General features: G+C 44.9%; 1 protein-coding gene across 1 annotated transcript in view; it reads right to left on the bottom strand.

Annotated features, from left to right (window-relative positions):
• The window catches only part of kifap3a (kinesin-associated protein 3a), a 70,871-nt gene that overhangs the window by 39,968 nt on the left and 12,908 nt on the right, over positions 1 to 17,995 (bottom strand). The window contains exons 9-10 of the mRNA XM_028587599.1: positions 17,468 to 17,646; positions 9,859 to 10,021 (exon numbers count right to left, since the gene is read on the bottom strand). Coding sequence (XP_028443400.1) covers positions 9,859 to 10,021; positions 17,468 to 17,646 — 342 coding nt within the window. The remainder of the gene's footprint in view (positions 1 to 9,858; positions 10,022 to 17,467; positions 17,647 to 17,995) is intronic.

Raw genomic sequence — 17,995 nt, 5'->3', positions numbered from 1 at the left:
GAAGTGTTAAGAGAGAGGCTCTTCACTCGAACCCCCGACAGACCTCCTGTAACGCCCCCCAGCTTCACTCAGGTCCAGTTAAAACTGGTCCCAGCCATGTTCGGGGCACTGGCCGAAAACAGGGAGCCTTATCGGGGGCGAGTATTAGATCCAGATGTGCTCGGTCGAGCCCTGGAATCACAGGAGGGAGAGACGGCTGCTAGCTTTAATTGGGAAAAACAGGAGGAAGCATCAATTTTACTGCTTTTAATAAGTCAAAGCTACGCTGCTCGCTGCTCTGGACCTTCCAGCGCAGCCAGCCATTGGCCAGAACATGTGCTTCTCATTAGCGATCCTTTACCTCAACCTGCGTGTAAACACACACACGCTCCCACACACACACACACACACACACACACACACACACACACACACACACACACACACACACACACACACACACAGTTGCTGGTAGGAACACGGAGGATCCTTTATGGGCGAAGAGAGAGATGCCATTAAATGTTCAAAACAGTGGTCGTGTTGGGGCAGGAGAGAGAGAGAGAGAGAAGATGAGGGGGGAGCTGTTAGGAATTAACTAGACTGTTCAGGGGCAGTTACTGGGCAAGCTAAACTCCAATTACACCCCGGCCTGATTTAAAAGCGCCTAACCTTTGTAAAAATTACACCCGCACACATTTCGAGGCGTCTGGGCTGGCTCTGCGGACAGCGCGCCGCTCCGCTGTTATTGCGCTTTATGGATAAATAAGCAAGCTGGGTTCGGTCTTTCGGAGACATCACGCGCAACATAAAGGAGGTCCCCACCCCACCCCACCCACCCCCCCACTGAAAAGTCTCCCTGTTTGTTTTTGTTGCAATGTTACGACAGTCAACATTTCAGAGAGAGAAAAAAAAAGATGAAAATAATCACGGTCCAAGTCTGTTACAAAGTTCGGTTGATCAACTAACGGACTGTTTCTGCACTGGCTGCAACGCATAAACGAAAACTGGAAGATAGGGCTGGGCAATATATCGATATTATATTGATATCGTGATATGAGACTAGATATCGTCTAAGATTTTGGACATCGTAATATCGTGATATGACAGGTGTTGTCTTGTCCTGGTTTTAAAGGCTGCATTACAGTAAAGATATGTAATTTTCTGAACTTACCAGACTGTTCTAGCTGTTCTATTATTTGCCTTTTCCCCACTTAGACATTATATCTACAACAGTGATTATTTATCTTAAATCTAAGTGTGAAAGATATTTTATTAGAGCACCAGTTGTCAACCCTAGAAGGGGTATTTGGTCAAGAATATCATGATATCTGATTTTCTCCGTATCGCCCAGCCCTGCTGGAAGACGCAGCTGACAAAGAGGAATCTTGTACTTTTCTGTTGAGTTCAGGTGGTGGTGGGATGGGGGAGTGTTGATGATGACAAGTGAAGGCTCTCTCTCTCTACTTTCATCTTATCATCAGGGGGCCGTGACCTGGGCTCGGGCCCGGATGGAGAGAGTGGAGGCTGCCTCCTCCGCCTTCTCTCTCCAGAGATAAGACGAGTCCTCCTTTTTGGGGGGTGGGTGGGGGGTGGGTGAGAAGAGGACGCTTGGCAGTGAAAGCGGATGATTAATGGCCCGTCGGCTCACAGCGCTTCACACATGCGCAAACACAGGCAAACTCAACAGTGTCAAAACTGTGAGCGGGCGTAATATTTCAGAGTTAGGTTATAATATGTGTGCGCCTCACTTCCTGCATGAGCACCAAAAAAGAAAAAAAACCCAGCCCTCACTAAATCTCCGAAGACCTCTCCACCTCTCCGGCCCACTCCTGCAAAAACAACATTTGTGCAGAGGCTCTGGCATGTTATTCTAACAAATATATCATATTAATTATGCGCCGTTACCCGAGCCGCCCCCGGAGAGGCTTCAAAAAGGCCCCGTCGGAGATGCTTCTGGCCGTGTCACGCGTTGAACCCCCCGCGGACGAGACGACGCACCAAATCGCACGCTCCGCGGCTTTCAGGAGGTCACCACCGTAACGGTCACCGGAGGCAGCTCGAGGCCGGGGCGCCGTGGAAAAGCTGCACCTGCGCGTAGCAGCACGCCTCAGAAATAACAAATTAGAGGCTCGGGACAGATGTTTCTTATGTGTCGGCTTCTGTCAGTGAAAACCTGGAATAATGCTTCCCCTGACACACACACACACACACACACACACACACACACACACACACACACACACACACACACACACACACACACACACACACACACACACACACAGTCAGGAACACCAGAATCTAATGATTTTGGGGGGAAAAAATCTAATTGCGATTTTTCTGACATACAGTGGCTTGCATAAGTTTACACACCCATGCTAAAGTTGACTAAAAAGAGGAATTAAAAAAAATAAAACACCTTTTGGAAATTGATCGTAATGCCTTAAAAAAATACCCTTCACCATACCTAGAGATTGGCATGGGTTTATTTCAGTTAGCCTCATAGCTGGTTTGATTTGCATTGAGAGATGATCTTATGGAAAGTACCCCATGCCAATCTCTAGGTATGGTGAAGGGTATGTCATGATGTGGGGGTATGGTGAAGGGTATGTGATGATGTGGGGGTATGGTGAAGGGTATGTGATGATGTGGGGGGGCCAAGGGAACTTCATCAGGATGCATAGTATCCTGGATCCATGAAATAACTTAAAGTTACGACCGTAACCCCGGTTCTCTGATAGCATGAGTGAGGCATCTCACATATGGGTACGCCTCCCCGCGTATCCCTCAGAAGCACTTTCTCACTACGCCAGCTATGACTGGCTGGCCACATCTGACGCATCTGATCTTACCGTCATTCAAGGTAGCAACCTCTTCTCGCTCCACGCAAGAAGGGTGGTCCGGTGAGATACCTCACTCATGCTATCAGAGAACCGGGGTTACGGTCGTAACCTTAAGTTCTCTTTCAAGCATTCGTTCGGTATCTCACATATGGGATATGTTTACTCCCGTATTGTCGGACAAGCCAACCTCGGTGATACGTGACCTTTTCCAATCATACCAACGTATTCTGCGTCCCGGATGACTCCACACTCAAAACAGTGTGATCCAGGCGAGGCGCAGTAACGTCGAGCCTGTAAAATCTCATGAACGTTGTTGGGGACGACCAGCAAGCCGCTGCACACACCTCCTGTATCGACACCCCTTTAAATAAGGCCCACGACGTGGCAATTCCCCGTGTTGAATGTGCACGTAGACCAACAGGAGATTCCAGCCCTTTAGACAAATAGGCCAAGGCGATTGCCTCCACAATCCAGTGTGACAAATGCTGCTTTGTGATAGGCTTACCCTTGTGAGGTCCCGACCACGAAACAAGCAGCTGATCCGCTTTCCTGAATGACAGTGTCATAGCCAGGTACGCTCTCAGAGCGTGCACAGGACACAACGTATGCAGCCGCTCCTGTTCCTCCGACGCGATTGGTGGCGGACAGAAAGCACTGAGCTCCAAGGGAAGGCACGAATATGAGGAGTCCATGACCTTAGGAATGTATGCCGGGTTCGGGCGTAATGAGACTTTAGAATCCCCCGGGCCGAACTGTATACATGATGGATGCACCGATAAGGCGTGTAAATCACCAACCCGCTTGGCTGAAGTTAGCGCCAAAAGCAGTGCCGTCTTAAGTGAAAGCATTTTCGCACCCACCTCCAAAAAGGGCTCAAACGGTGGTCCCGATGAAGCTTCCAACACCAGTGGCAAATCCCATCCGGGAGACAACGATTTTGACACCGGGCGTAAGCGCCGCGCTCCACGCATGAATCAGCAGACCAGGGGATGCTATCCCACCGCCTTACCGTTTAAACCCACATGACACGCAGATATAGCGGCCAGATATACCTTAATCATGGAGAATGCCTTTTCCTTATCCAGGAAAGTTTGAAGGAATGTCAACACAATCCCTACTGAACACTGAAAGGACACTTCCCCAATAGACGTGCACCAGTTTTCAAACACACGCCACTTAGCTTCATACAAAGTATGCGTGGATGGAGCTCTTGCACTCTGAATAGTCATTATAACATTTTCAGGCAGACCACAAGACGTCAAGTTTAGCCCCTCACGGGCCAAGCCCAGAGTGCCAGGCGCTCTGGGTGAAAGATTTCCCCTCGTGCTTGAGACAGTAGGTCCCTGCGGAATGGTAGCGGCCACAGCTGTGCGTAAAGCATTTGTGTTATCTCCGCTAACCAGTGTTTTTGAGGCCAATTCGGGGCCGCCAGAATGACCATGAAACTCTCGTCCCTCACCCTGGCTAGGGTGGGGGTTATCAGAGCTAACGGTGGGAATGCGTAAAGAAGGGCGCGTGGCCACTCGTGCGCCAGCGCATCCGCTCCCAGCGGGGCTTGCGCATCGTTCAGAGAGAAATATAGAGGACATTGTGTGTTTTCTCTGGAGTCAAACAGGTCCACTATAGGGCGCCCGTAGCGCGACCAGATCTGTTTCACTGTCTCCGGGTGGAGTTTCCATTCCCCGTAGCGAGGGTGACCCCGAGATAGCAAATCCGCCCCCTGATTAATCACTCCGGGCACATGCGTTGCCCTGAGAGAAAGAAGGTTGGCATCGCTCCAAATGATCAGTTTGTGTGCTAGCCTGTGTAGTTGTGGGGAGCGTAAGCCCCCTTGGTTGTTGATGTAAGCCACTACCGTCGTGTTGTCCGTTCTGACCAGGACATGAGTATTTTCCACATATGGCAGAAAATGTCTCAGGGCCAGAAAAACTGCCATAAGCTCGAGGACATTGATATGAGCGGAGCGTAGGTTTACATTCCATTGGCCATTCACAGATCTCCCTTCGTGGGTGGCACCCCATCCCCACAGAGACGCGTCTGTGGTAATCACCTTCCTGGCGCATATCGTGCCCAGCGGCACCCCCTGCGTCACGAATTGTGGCCGTTTCCATGGACACAGCGTCATCGCGCAGTCCGCTGATATAAAGATACGGCTGCGCGAGTGAACTCGAGGGTCTAAACAGAGTTTCTTTACCCAGCGTTGAAATCCCCTCATATAGCCTGCCCAGTGGAAGGGCGACCAGTGCTGATGCCATCAGACCCAGAAGTCTGTGGCAATCCCGTAATGTCACACAATTCCCCCTGCGAAACAGTGCGAGACATGCGCACATTGCCTCTGTTCTGTCTGGAGATATGCGAGCCCTCATTGTGAATGAGTTTAGGGACAGCCCGATAAAATGTATTGACTGTGTAGGAGTCAGTACTTTTCTTTAAATTGAACTTGAACCCCAGCAATGACACGTGTCATTAGGTGTTCGGTATGTGCGGCTTCCATTCACCCTGAACGGTCCCATCGCTGCCTCCGTGCATTTGATAAAAACACAAGGGCTGAGTGACAGGACGAAGGGTAGAACTAAGTACTTGTACACCACCCCTCTGTAGGCAAATATTTCCTGTGAGGGGCGTAAATCCGCAGATGGAAATACGCATCGGCTAGGTCCAGGCTGGTGAACCAAGCCCCCGGGCGCACAAACCTCAGCAGTGCTGCATGTGTCAGCATTCAAAACCTGTATTGTCTTAGATGTCTGTTTAACGCTCTTAGATCTAATATAGGCCTCATACCCCCTCCCTTTTTGGGGATGATGAAGTACCTCGAGTAGAAGCCGCTTTGACTCTGGGCTGGAGGTACTACCTGAATGAATGCCTGCGAATGTATTATTTTCGAGAAACGGGGAGGAGAATGTGCGAACTGGAGTCTGAACCCTTTTTCGATAGTTTTGAGCACCCAGTTTGATTCCACACACGCCCGCCAGTGGTGCACCCGCTCCGCGAGTGAGCCCACTGAGGGATCCGGCGCCATAGGTGGAGCAATGCTGCCTCCCCTCTGCGGCGAGCAACATTACCGCACCGCGGCAGCCGCGAGTACATGTACAGCCTGCCCCGCTACGGGGTCCTGAGGCTGTTTATGTTTTTCATGTTTTGCAACACATAATCTTTTGCATGCAGTGCCCTCGGCCCTCGGCCTGGATGCACTGATGGGCACAATTTTATTGTCTTTGAACAACACAATGTGTTTGTGCTTTTGACAGTGGAGGGGGGTGTTAGAAACAGAACAGTGTCCCGCGATTCTGGGTTCAGAGGCGCAACGGCAGGCTCCCGGGACTGGCCCCAACGCTGTGGGAGAGGTGCGCGTGTCTGGCGGACACGCTTTCCCTCTCCTGGCAGCGAGCTAGGTTGCCCGCTTGGCCCTCTTGCCCGGTCGTGAGCGAGGTGGCACTGGCTGGCTCCCCTGCTGTTCCACTGGTGCAGCTGGCTTGTTGGCCCACGCGCCGCCGCCTTCAGCTTTGGGATGAGCTGGAGGCCTGGGTTGCGCGGTGGAGCTAAGCCTGGTATGCCATCAACATGGATGACGCGTTAAGAAATCGCACTCAGAGGGCCACAGATTTGTAAGGCTTGTCGGTCATGGATGACTGGATGACTGGAACCCATCGGTCTTCGACGGGAAGCTAGGAGCAGATGGTGCCATGAGAGCCTTCTGGCTGGGGTGGAGGTGGTGAGCAACCAGCGGTTCCACAGGTGGCAGCTTGGATAGCCCCGACTCCTCCGAGTCCAGCGTAGCTCCCCCCTGAACCGGGCTCTTTGACGAAAAGGGCTTCGGCCAGGTGCGGGTAGCTTCCTCTAGACATTCCGGGAAAAGGGGGAGCAGTTGTCTCTCCGCACTCTTCACCTTTGGCAGGCGCTTGCCTTCGTACCGGGAACCGGTCTTCTCAAGCGGAGCGCTGGGCCTTGCAATTCCCAGCTTGTCTGCAGCACGTTTGCACACCTCGTGAAGGCTCGTGCCGATAGCCGGGGAACCCCCATCGCTGCCTCTCGCATCCTCGGTGCTCAGGCTATATGGGGTCTCGGGCATCGCTGCCCCTGAGGCCGGCAGGAACGGATCATCTTCGTCGTCGTACGAGAGGATGTTGTCCGACCAGTCGAGGGAATGCAGCTCTGCATCGAGGGTGTCCTCGCAGCCCCCGTGCGCACAGCTGTACTCGAGCAGCGGAGCCACTTCATCCATCTGCTCAGCCCAGTCTGCACTCGTGGTAGCTGGGGCTTCTTGGTTTGACCGTCTGTTGTGGTGAGCTCTGCCAGCATGGGGTCATGGTCAGTCAAACTAGCAAGGCGAGCAAGCCGACGACGGAGACTTTTTATGGGCAGCCGAGCGCAGTGAGCACAAGAGCCCGTCGGGGCCAGCGCTTCTTGGGCATGTTTCAGCCCCAGACAGTCGTTGCAGCAGGGGTGAGTGTCCCTCGCGGAGATATTATTCCCGCACGAGCACACCCGCGCTAGCATGGCTTCCTTCGTGGCGGGAGAGGAAGCCATGTACTCTAGCTTAACACCAAATGCAGTTTGGAAACTGGCCAAAATCGTGTTGCACTAGTTTTATAGCTTCGCAGCTAGGTAATGTAGCTTTACAGCTAGCTAGGTGTGTTAGCTTTGCAGCTAGAGATGCGCTGGCTAATGTTTGGGTAAACTAGCCGCGTAGCTATTTCAGCAAGCTCCAGTTTGGGGACTAGCGAGCTCGGCTGAGGGTAAACCACTGTTTGGGGACAGGCTGGTTATGATAGTTGTTTGGGAACAAGCCTATCTGTCGAATACCGCCGAATAGGGACCAGCGCCCGGCGAGCGAGTTGTGAGCTCGGCTCTATGGACAGTTAGCATAGACCCTGGCAGTATCAACGGTGTTCGCTTCTGAGCGAGAAGAGGTAACTGAATGACGGTAAGACGCACGGGCTGTGGATTATATAGAGGACCGCCCCTTGTGCGTCTTGCGTCAGATGTGGCCAGCCAATCATAGCTGGCGCAGTGAGAAAGTGCTTCTGAGGGATATGCAGGGAGGCGTACCCATATGTGAGATACCGAACGAATGCTTGAAAGAGAACTGGCCTTTCAAAATAAACATCTGCCTGCCTCTATGGGAATTTAACATTGGGGTGTACTGACTTATGCCCCCTGTATTTTAAGGAAGAACATTTATTTATTTATAAACGATACATTATTCATTCACAAAGAAAGTGTCCTTAAAGGTTGGATTTTTGCTCATTTAAATTAATGCATTAAGATCAATTTCCAAAAGATGATTTTTTTTTTTATTCCTCTTTTTTGTCAACTTCAGCGTGGGTTCATGAACCTATGCAAGCCACTGTAATTTGCGATCACAATTTGATTTGCAATTTTTTTCTCTTTTTACTTTTCCCCCAAGTTTAGCTTAAATTCGATATTTCCTGTGTAACAGATACATAATGTCATGGAGCATTATAACATGCAACACCATCAAAACCACTTTATATTATTATTATGCAAGGATATGAATGGCCCGCAAGAAGGGTTTTTCCTTTAACCCTCGTGGAGTCTTCCTGCCGACCGAACACTACCGGTCAAAATACAAAATCACCACCTCTCCGATGCTTTTTTTTTGATGATTATGACACTTTTTCTGACCCTTATACACGCTGCTAACACCGACTTATTACCACTAGTGTTACTTAGGCTATTTTTGGAATTCATGGTCCAAAAAACCTTGGTTTATTGGAAATTATATCAAATTTTTGAGTCAAAAAAGCTGAAATTATAAATTATTTTGACAAATATTAGAGGAATATATGTTGATGGATGATCAACTATTTGTGTATGACAAAGTTATGTCAGAATACGGTTTGGAAACTTTTTTCAAATGCTATAATATTGAATACAACAACTCAAAATTCAATTAAAGTAGAGATCATTAATTGTACTTGCGGAGAGCTTTGTAGGGAACCGTCCATGTTATTTTGGGGTCATTTGGTTAAAAAGAAACCCATATTTCTTATATAGACACTTTGAATTTTCACAGGCTGGTGAATAAGCGTGGGACATGGAATCTGTGATATGTAACATTATTCCAGCATTCATCTTGTGAAAAAAAACTGTAAATGTTAAACCAAATGTTACAGACATTCAAACTACATATTTCACATTCGATTAATCGCGATCTTCCCGATTAGCTTGTCGCATTCTTTGAAGAAAAAAATTAAAATAAAATCGCATTTTTGATTTGAAAACCAAGAATGGTTCAGCCCTGCTAGGATCATTGGAGAAACAGACTGCTGTGGCCGGGTTGGGTCAGCGGGTAGAGCAGGCGCACATGCTTATGCCTCGACGCAGAGGTCCAGGGTTTGAATCCGACCTGTGACAATGTCCTGCATGTCTTCCCCTCTCTCGCTCTCCCCCCCTCCTTTCTCATCTACAGTACAGGCCAAAAGTTTTGACACACCTTCTCATTCAATGTGTTTCTTTATTTTCATGACTATTTACATTGTAGATTCTCACTGAAGGCATCAAAACTATGAATGAACACATATGGAATTATGTACTTAACAAAAAAGTGTGAAATAACTGAAAACATGTCTTATGTTTTAGATTCTTCAAAGTAGCCACCCTTTGCTTTTTTTTTGATAACTCTGCAAACCCTTGGTGTTCTCTCAATGAGCTTCATGAGGTAGTCACCTGAAATGGTTTTACCTTCACAGGTGTGCTTTGTCAGGGTTAATTAGTGGAATTATTTTCCTTATTAATAAAAAAGCAAAGGGTGGCTACTTTGAAGAATCTAAAATATAAGACATGTTTTCAGTTATTTCACACTTTTTTGTTAAGTACATAATTCCATATGTGTTCATTCATAGTTTTGATGCCTTCAGTGAGAATCTACAATGTAAATAGTCATGAAAATAAAAAGGAAACTCATTGAATGAGAAGGTGTGTCCAAACTTTTGGCCTGTACTGTAGCTGTCCTGTCAAATTAAAGGCAGAAAAGCCCCCAAAAATACTACAAAATAGGAAGCAGACTGCTCACCGAGCAGCGAGGAGACTTTGGGAAGGAGTCCCGTCTGGACCATGTGGCCGCGCAGCGCCGTGTCGAAGGAGAGGTTGAGCAGGAGGCGCAGCGCGGTGCCCAGGAGCTCCTGGTGCTCGCAGGGAACGAGCCGGGCCAGCTTCTCCACGGCAAACGTCTCCGCCTGCACACACAGGAGCATGGCATCTGGAATAACTAACATTAACAATAATAAAAACATACAGCTTCACAAGAAAAGTAAAAAAAATACTTTACTCTTTAAAGTATTTAAAGTAAAAGTACTCGATGCAGAAAAATCTTCAAATTTTGGTGATGAGATAAAACAGCAAGTGCGTTTCACATTTAAATGATTTTTCATGTAGTAAGGTAGGCCTGGGCGATATAGAGAAAATCAAATATCACGATATTTTTGACCAAATACCTCGATATCGATACCGCAACGATACTGTAGTGTTGAATATTGGTGCTTTAACAAAATATTTACAAAATTAGATTTTTGATAAATAATCATCAGTAATGTGGATATAATGAAGTGGGTAAAGGCAAATAATAGAACAGTTACAACAGTCTGGTAAGTTCAGAAAATGACATCACTTTACTGTAATGCAGCCTTTAAAACCAGGAAAAGACACTTATGCCATATTACGATACTACGATATCCAAAATCTAAGACGATATCTAGTCTCACATCCTGATATTGATATAATATTGTGATATTTTCCAGCTCTATTGTAAAGATTTACAAAACAATGTCATGTTTGGGCCTGTCGCAATATTCAATAAATCAATAAATCACATGAGAAATAAAAAATTACTCTTGAATACACTTCTTTTTTTTACGATTATTTTTGGGGCATTTTAGGCCTTTATTTTGATAGGACAGCTTAGACTTGAAAGGGGCGAGAGAGTGAGGGGGAATGACATGCAGCAAAGGGGGACACTGCGTCGAGGAGTAAACCTCTAGATATGGGCGCCCGCTCTACCAGGTGAGCTAACCAGGCGCCCGACCTCGATCATTTTTAAATGGAAATTATTCAAGTACATTTTTTACACTGAGAGTCCATTTTATTTTTTGTTTCTGTTGTTTCGTTCATTTATTGTGGATATTTAAAATGTCCTCCAGTTCCAGTGTTAAATATTCTTTAGAAATAAAAGTTTGAAAAGGTGTACCTGCAGGATTATTATGCCATTATCATTATATCAGATGAAAATGGTCTCAGAACGACAATATTATCGTTTATCGCAATCATTTCTGGGACAAATTATCGTCCAGGTAAATGTGTTATCGTGACCGGCCTAGTCGTGTTGTCTGTTCATTACTTCCATTTTGGGCAGCTTTTAAAAAGGAACAGCGTTTCCCAGACCCCCCCAAAGCCATCATGGATTAAACTCCTGGAACAAAAGTTCTACTTGTAATTACTTACATACATTGACTGTATTTTCTTTTACATCCTAATTTCCCTAATTCTTACTGTGAAGAAACACGATTTTCTTAAAATATACATATATAATGTCATAATTGGCGGTTTGTTTTTAACAGAATATACCACACAGTAGTTTTAGTGTAATACGCATGAGAGTATTTTTTATATTGTGGTAATGTATTTGTCCTTATGTGAAAGATCTAAATACGGTGACGTATATTTGAGTTTTAATTTGTGGCAAAACATGTTATTTCCATTTTAATATTCAATATTTATCAAGATAATAGAATAGAATAAATTTAGTCAAAATATAATGTATATTTTATTTTCTACTGGAACATGCGTCCTTAAAAAAGAAAAAAATACATGATCTAAATTAATTAATTAATTTTGTATAATGTAAGGATTACTTTCTTTACTGGATTACATCATCTGTCAGTTGGAACTACACGGCAGCAACAGCCTCCAACACGCCTGCCATTTAGTCAGGATTAGACGGAAATTATAACACGGAATTCTCTGTGTGATAACATTAGCAAACTTCACATTAGATCGACTTTATTCATCCCAAATTGGGAAATGTCCGTGCTACAGCAGCACGATATAAGACACACAGCACTAGGGCTGCACGTTATGAGGAAAATACCTGATTGTGATTATTTTGACTGATATTGCGATTGCGATGTGATTCAGGATATGGCAGGGAATTTAAATTTTTGTATCATTATTCTCATTTAAAAATATACAAAAAATAAAATAAAATAAAGATAATTAAAGTGTGATTTTTTTTGCGAGAATCTGTACCAAGACAAAGATTCTTTCTGTAGTGTGTAGGATAGGATTTGTAGGCCGGGACATCTCTGCAGCTCCACAATGCTTCATTTTAGAATGAATGGTTCGACACATATTTTGCCTTTAACAAATATTTCGCCTTGCTGTGATTTGGATATTGCACTAGTCCATACTGCGATTTAAATAAAATTGTGATTAATTGTGCAGCCCTACACAGCATACATACAGAATATACAAGAAGTAGGCCTAATAAATAGGACAGAATAAAAGAACAACTATCCAAAAATACAAATAAAAAAAAAAAAAAAAGAAAGAAGCATTTTAAACATCTTTATAAAACGCTGATTTCTTGCTATTCCTTTTTTTCTCTCCCCAAACCTGCAGCTTTTGGAGAAGGTTTCCAGCAGCTACAGGCAGGTGGAGGTGTTGAGCTGATGAGTCTGACTTGTGAGCAACATGAGCAGCGTTTCGGCTCCGTGCTGTCACGGTGACCACCGGAGTGACGCGGCGGCGGGCGGCTGCAGTCGGTCGGCCTCTGCTTGTTAACATGTCTGTGTCTCTCTGCTGTGGTCTCCCAGCAGAGCCAGATATCACCGTGAGGCAACCTGCTCCCAGTTAACAAACGCACTCACTGCTACTGTGTGAAGAAAAAAAAAAAAACACAGCTCCAGTCGCAGCATCACAAACCAGACGTGAAGCGGCTTAATCAACTGCAGCCTGGGTCAATTACCGCCGACATCCCCCTTCCATTAACGACAGCAGCAGGAAGGCAAAGCTATCAGACTGTGGGGAAGGCTTATCTGATCGGGAGAAAGTCACAACGGGTTTGCCGAGTAAATAAAAGCCGATGACACGCTGTACCGTGAAGTGATCTTTGAGTCAAACTAAATATCCGTGTGTCCTAATATGGAAACTCGGGCGCACTGATAAACTGTTGTCTGCTGACCGGCTTTTGCTTCATGTTCCACGAGCTCGCTCTGAACTTGGAAAAACTGCTTTTAATTTTACTACTACTACTACTTTTTCTACTGAAAAGTCTTAATTTTGACTTTAAAAAAAAAAAAACCCTTGTGTTGTCTTCCCGTCGACCGTGCAACTTTTAATTTTTTTGGGTAAAAAAATTTAAAACACAAATTTTGTTTGTTCGTCACTATTAGTTTTGGTCGTTTCTTTTGACACTTTTGTAGCTTTTCCTGACGTTATTGTCTTTTTTTTTTTCCCGACATTTGTCACTTTTCCTGCCGTTTTTCAAGCTTTCGCGACATTTTTGTCACTTTTTTGTCACTTATTCAATGCCTTTGTCGATCACTTTATTTGAATTTTTTTTTCTCATGTTTTTGAAGCTTTATTCACGACATTTGTCACTTTTTTCAACGTTCTTTTATAAAAAAAAAAATTAAAATGCTATAAAATTGAATAAAACTTCCAAATTCAGTGAAAGTAGTGAACTGATCATTTATTTTACTTGTGAAGAGCGTTGTATGGAACCATCCACGTTACTTTTTTTGACAATCTCTAGGTATGGTGAAGGCTATGTGATGATGTGGTGGGGGGGCTATTTTATTAATAAGGGAAAAACTTCCACTAATGAACCCTGACAAAGCACACCTGTGAAGGTAAAACCATTTCAGGTGACTACCTCATGAAGCTCATTGAGAGAACACCAAGGGTTTGCAGAGTTATCAAAAAAAGCAAAGGGTGGCTACTTTGAAGAATCTAAAATATAAGACATGTTTTCAGTTATTTCACACTTTTTTGTTAAGTACATAATTCCATATGTGTTCATTCATAGTTTTGATGCCTTCAGTGAGAATCTACAATGTAAATAGTCATGAAAATAAAAAGGAAACACATTGAATGAGAAGGTGTGTCCAAACTTTTGGCCTGTACTGTAGAAACCGGTTAAAATTAATTGAAGACCTAGAACACAATACTTGAGGGAATTTAAGACTTTTTAAATGTTTTGATTTGAAGGCCTTTTTAAGACCCCCCCCCTCCGCGGAAACCCTGTTAAAATCAACACACTTGTACCTTTTGGACCTTTTAGGAATCTGATTTTAAACCTCCAAACTTCTACTTGTAATTGCTTTACAGAATTGCATTTTCTTCAACATCTTAAATCAATTATTTATTTATCAATTTTTTATTTTTTTTGTTTTAGTAGCTTTTCTATTGTTCTTATGACGGGTCGCTTCATTTCTGTGTATGGATGAATACTTAACCGAGTCAAAGTGTTAAAACAAACCATTTACCTGCTGGACACATGCTGGAGTGGCTCCACCCCCCCCCCCTCCGCCCGAAGGGGTTCTTTAATCTGAATCAAAGATACACTGAAGGGGGAAACACGGAGATAAAACCAGTTCCTAACAGGGTCTGGCTTTGATAAAGGCCCACAAACGGAGCGAGATTGGAACCAGGTGGGGGCTGGATTAGGGGAGAGTGGGAGCGCCGAGCTTCCCGTACGAGCGCTGTGGGACAAGAGCGGACCTTCTAAGCATTTATTAAATGGAAATTTGATGACCGTGGTTTCGACTGGCGTTCCTGCAGGGGGACGGCCATTCGTCAAAATGACGTCGGGAGGGTTTCGCTGAACAAATAAAGAACGAGTGGTTCCTCTGAAAATGTGACTAATTGAGTTCAAATGTCTCAAAACAATGCTGTTAAAAAAAAAAAACATTCATTAATAATGGTGTAAAGAAGGTCTAATTTAAAGGGTACTGACTCAAACGCATTCCGGCTGAGCTGCTCCAACAAACAGTCCATTAATTAAACCAAATTACATCATTCATTTGTTGATCCAAGAGTAACTTTACTTATAACTTCATTTGCAGGATTATGTTCTTATTCTGCTGAACGAATCTGTGATTAATGTCATGTTTGTTGTGTCGCTGAATCAGAGGAACATGAGGAAAAACCTCCGTGGGAAGAACAGCGTAATAATGAACCCGTTACAAATCCAGACTCCACAACTGATGCCGAGCAAAACGTCACTTTCATGTAAACGGATACTGAAAAGCAAAAGAAGAGAGCGAGCAGGAACAAGAGCATGTGCCGCTCTAACGGCATCCACTCTCAGGATTTCAGGCCAGATTTTGGGAACCTGGCTGCAGGGATTGGCTCCCATTCAGACACAAAAGCATCTTAGAGGATGTTGATGTTGTGATCAGGTCTGTTAATCCCAAAAGGATGGGGCCGAGGTAGAAATGATGTTCACTATGGCAGTGGTTCTCAAACTTTTTTTCAATAATGTCCCCCCCCCTTTGAATTGTTTTTTTAAGCCAAGTACCCCTAGCCTGACAAGCCAGACCCACATCCAGATGTTGGGTCTGGGAACTCGCCACTGGTACGACTGGCAAACGGTGGTCTTTCAAATTCTCTCTGCATGCAATAGGACAGCGCTACAACCAATCAGAGCAACGAAGAAGGCAGCAGAGCTAGTTGATAGATTAAACTTTAAACTCCAAACACATCTTCCTTTTTTAAGAATGACTTTGATGCCGTTCTTTGTTCTTTTCTCAAAGAAAAGCTGAACTCCAAGTCTTCCAGAAGACCGCTGTTCGCCAGCATCAGCAGCAGCCATAAGCCCCGCCCACCCTCTCTATACACGATGTGATTGGCCTGACTAGAGTTTGGTTTTTCCAGCTCGCAGGCCAACGGAGAGTTGCTAGACTGACCCTGGCCGCAAATTACACTTTCTGCCGCTAGAGGGCGTCTAGATTTCTAGGCTAAAGTACCCCCTGAGCAGCGTAAATCCTTTTTGGTATAAAAGCAAAGTCTCTGTAAAGAGGAAGAATACAGCGATGTCAGCGATAGATTTACTAAACAGCAGCCTTGGACCTTAAAATCCTGATGAAGAAAGGCGACAAAAACTTGGAAAAAGACAGTAGAAAGAAGGAAGGAAGCAAGGCAAGAAGAGGTCGAAAATAGAAACAAAAGCTTTAGAAAAGCGACAAAAACTTCAAGAAAGGGACAAACTTCAAAAAGAAATTACCAACAATGTGACGTTTTTGTCACCTTCTTTGGACCTGTTCTTGCCCCACTTCCTTCTCTCCTTCTACTGTTTTTTCTAAGTTTTTGAAGTTTGTCCCTTTTTCTAAAGTTTTACTTTCTATTTTTGACCTCTTCTTGCCTCACTTCCTTCCTTCCTTCTACCGTCTCCAAGGTTTTGTCGCCTTTTTCCATCATTTCATCAGCATTTAAATGTTTTCCAGTTACAATGCTGCTGTCGCTGTTGTTGAATAATGGTCTGGTCCAACAGCCTTGTAACTAAAAAACCTTTGTTAGAAATCTCACGTACCCCCTGCAGTCCTCCAGAGGACCCCTCGGGGGACACGGACCCCCACTTGAGAAACACTGCACTACGGGGGAAAGATTAGGGTCAAATCCTCCCTGGCAGAAACCGAAATATGTCCGTTGATCGTATATTTGGAGGACCTTAATGGAAATCAGCCTTCGGACTTTATTGCATTTTTATCCTGTGGGATTTTTTATGTAATTACTGCTGTGCAGTGCTATACAGTAAAGAAAAACGTGATAATGTGATTGCTTAATTCAACGTATAATCAGCCAAAGGGACCCGCATTTTTCAAATACGTCACACTTTTGCCGCATAAATTGCCGATTTCTGCGCAAAATACGCGGGGCTTGCATGATTTCATAATCCCCGCATTTTCACATTTTCCTACAAGCTCTAATAAGACTTTTCCCACTTTGCATTGCGACTGCTGCACAGCAATTTCCCTCGGGATAAATCCATTTGTGTCTCATCTGATACTGTCTGCCCCGTTCATAAGCTTAAGTGCATCCTGCAGAGGTGTTGCATTATTTCTGGAATACATGCAGGATTAGAGCTCTGGGGGAGCGCAGGATACGTGGGGAAGCCATCACGCACACGTGAACACCGTTAGAAGGTTTGGATCAGCAGTCTTAGTTTAGACGCAAGTTAACCAAGTCTGAGGGCATTTCTACATATCTTATTGAATTCTCCTTTTAAAGGGTATTTGCATATAAACTGATCCCCGTGTGTTTCAAATCAAAATGTTCAGAACAAACTCAGCTTTCTGTATAGTGACGCCCAAAATTGTTCAAGAGCGATGAAAAAAGATATACTTTGGCGCTAAAGTGGAAAATATTTCTCAAAATCAATCAAAAAAACAAACATACACTCAATTGTTTTGGTGCTTAAAATGAGTTTACAAAAGTCTTGGGTTCACTAAAGTAAATATATGAATAAAATAGTGAATAAAATGTCTAAAATGAAATTTTGTAATACCGCTTTTTGAGTGTTGTCAAACATGGCTTGGACATGTCTTTCGTCCTCAGAGCGTGAAAGGTGGGGAGGAAAAGAGAAAGCGAGTGTGTGACCAGTGTAACCCCGCGCCCTGCCCTCTCACCATGTCATTCTTGTTCTCCAGGAAGATGGAGAGCTTCTTGAGGAAGGAGAGCGCCACCAGCAGCAGCTCCTGGTCCTCCCGGTCCAGGATCTTCACCAGCATGTGGACGATGTTCTTGTTCCGTATCTTCAGCTCCGTGCGGGTGTCTTCAGCCAGGTTCAGCAGCAGACACAGAGACACTGCAGGGACAGAGACAACGGCATCGGCCCGGGAAACGGGTCTTTTGGTGGGCCCACCCATGAGAGAGAGAGACATCATGGCTTTCAAACGAGCAAAGTAGCAGTTGGTCAACTTCCTCAACTACTCATTGTGGGACTGGCTCTAGTGGCTGTAATTCTGCACCAAGGCTGAATTTTGGGAAAGACACTTCAGATACAGTATTAGGGGACCACTAAGGTCTATATAAAAGAGACTTCAGATACAGTATTTGGGGACCACTAAGGCCTATATAAAAGAGACTTCAGATACAGTATTAGGGGACCACTAAGGCCTATATAAAAGAGACTTCAGATACAGTATTAGGGGACC

The sequence above is a fragment of the Perca flavescens genome, chromosome 9 (assembly GCF_004354835.1).
Source record: "Perca flavescens isolate YP-PL-M2 chromosome 9, PFLA_1.0, whole genome shotgun sequence".
Classification (NCBI taxonomy): Eukaryota; Metazoa; Chordata; class Actinopteri; order Perciformes; family Percidae; genus Perca; species Perca flavescens.
Note: the sequence above shows the minus strand (reverse complement) of the source record. Positions and strands in the feature narration are given on the sequence as shown.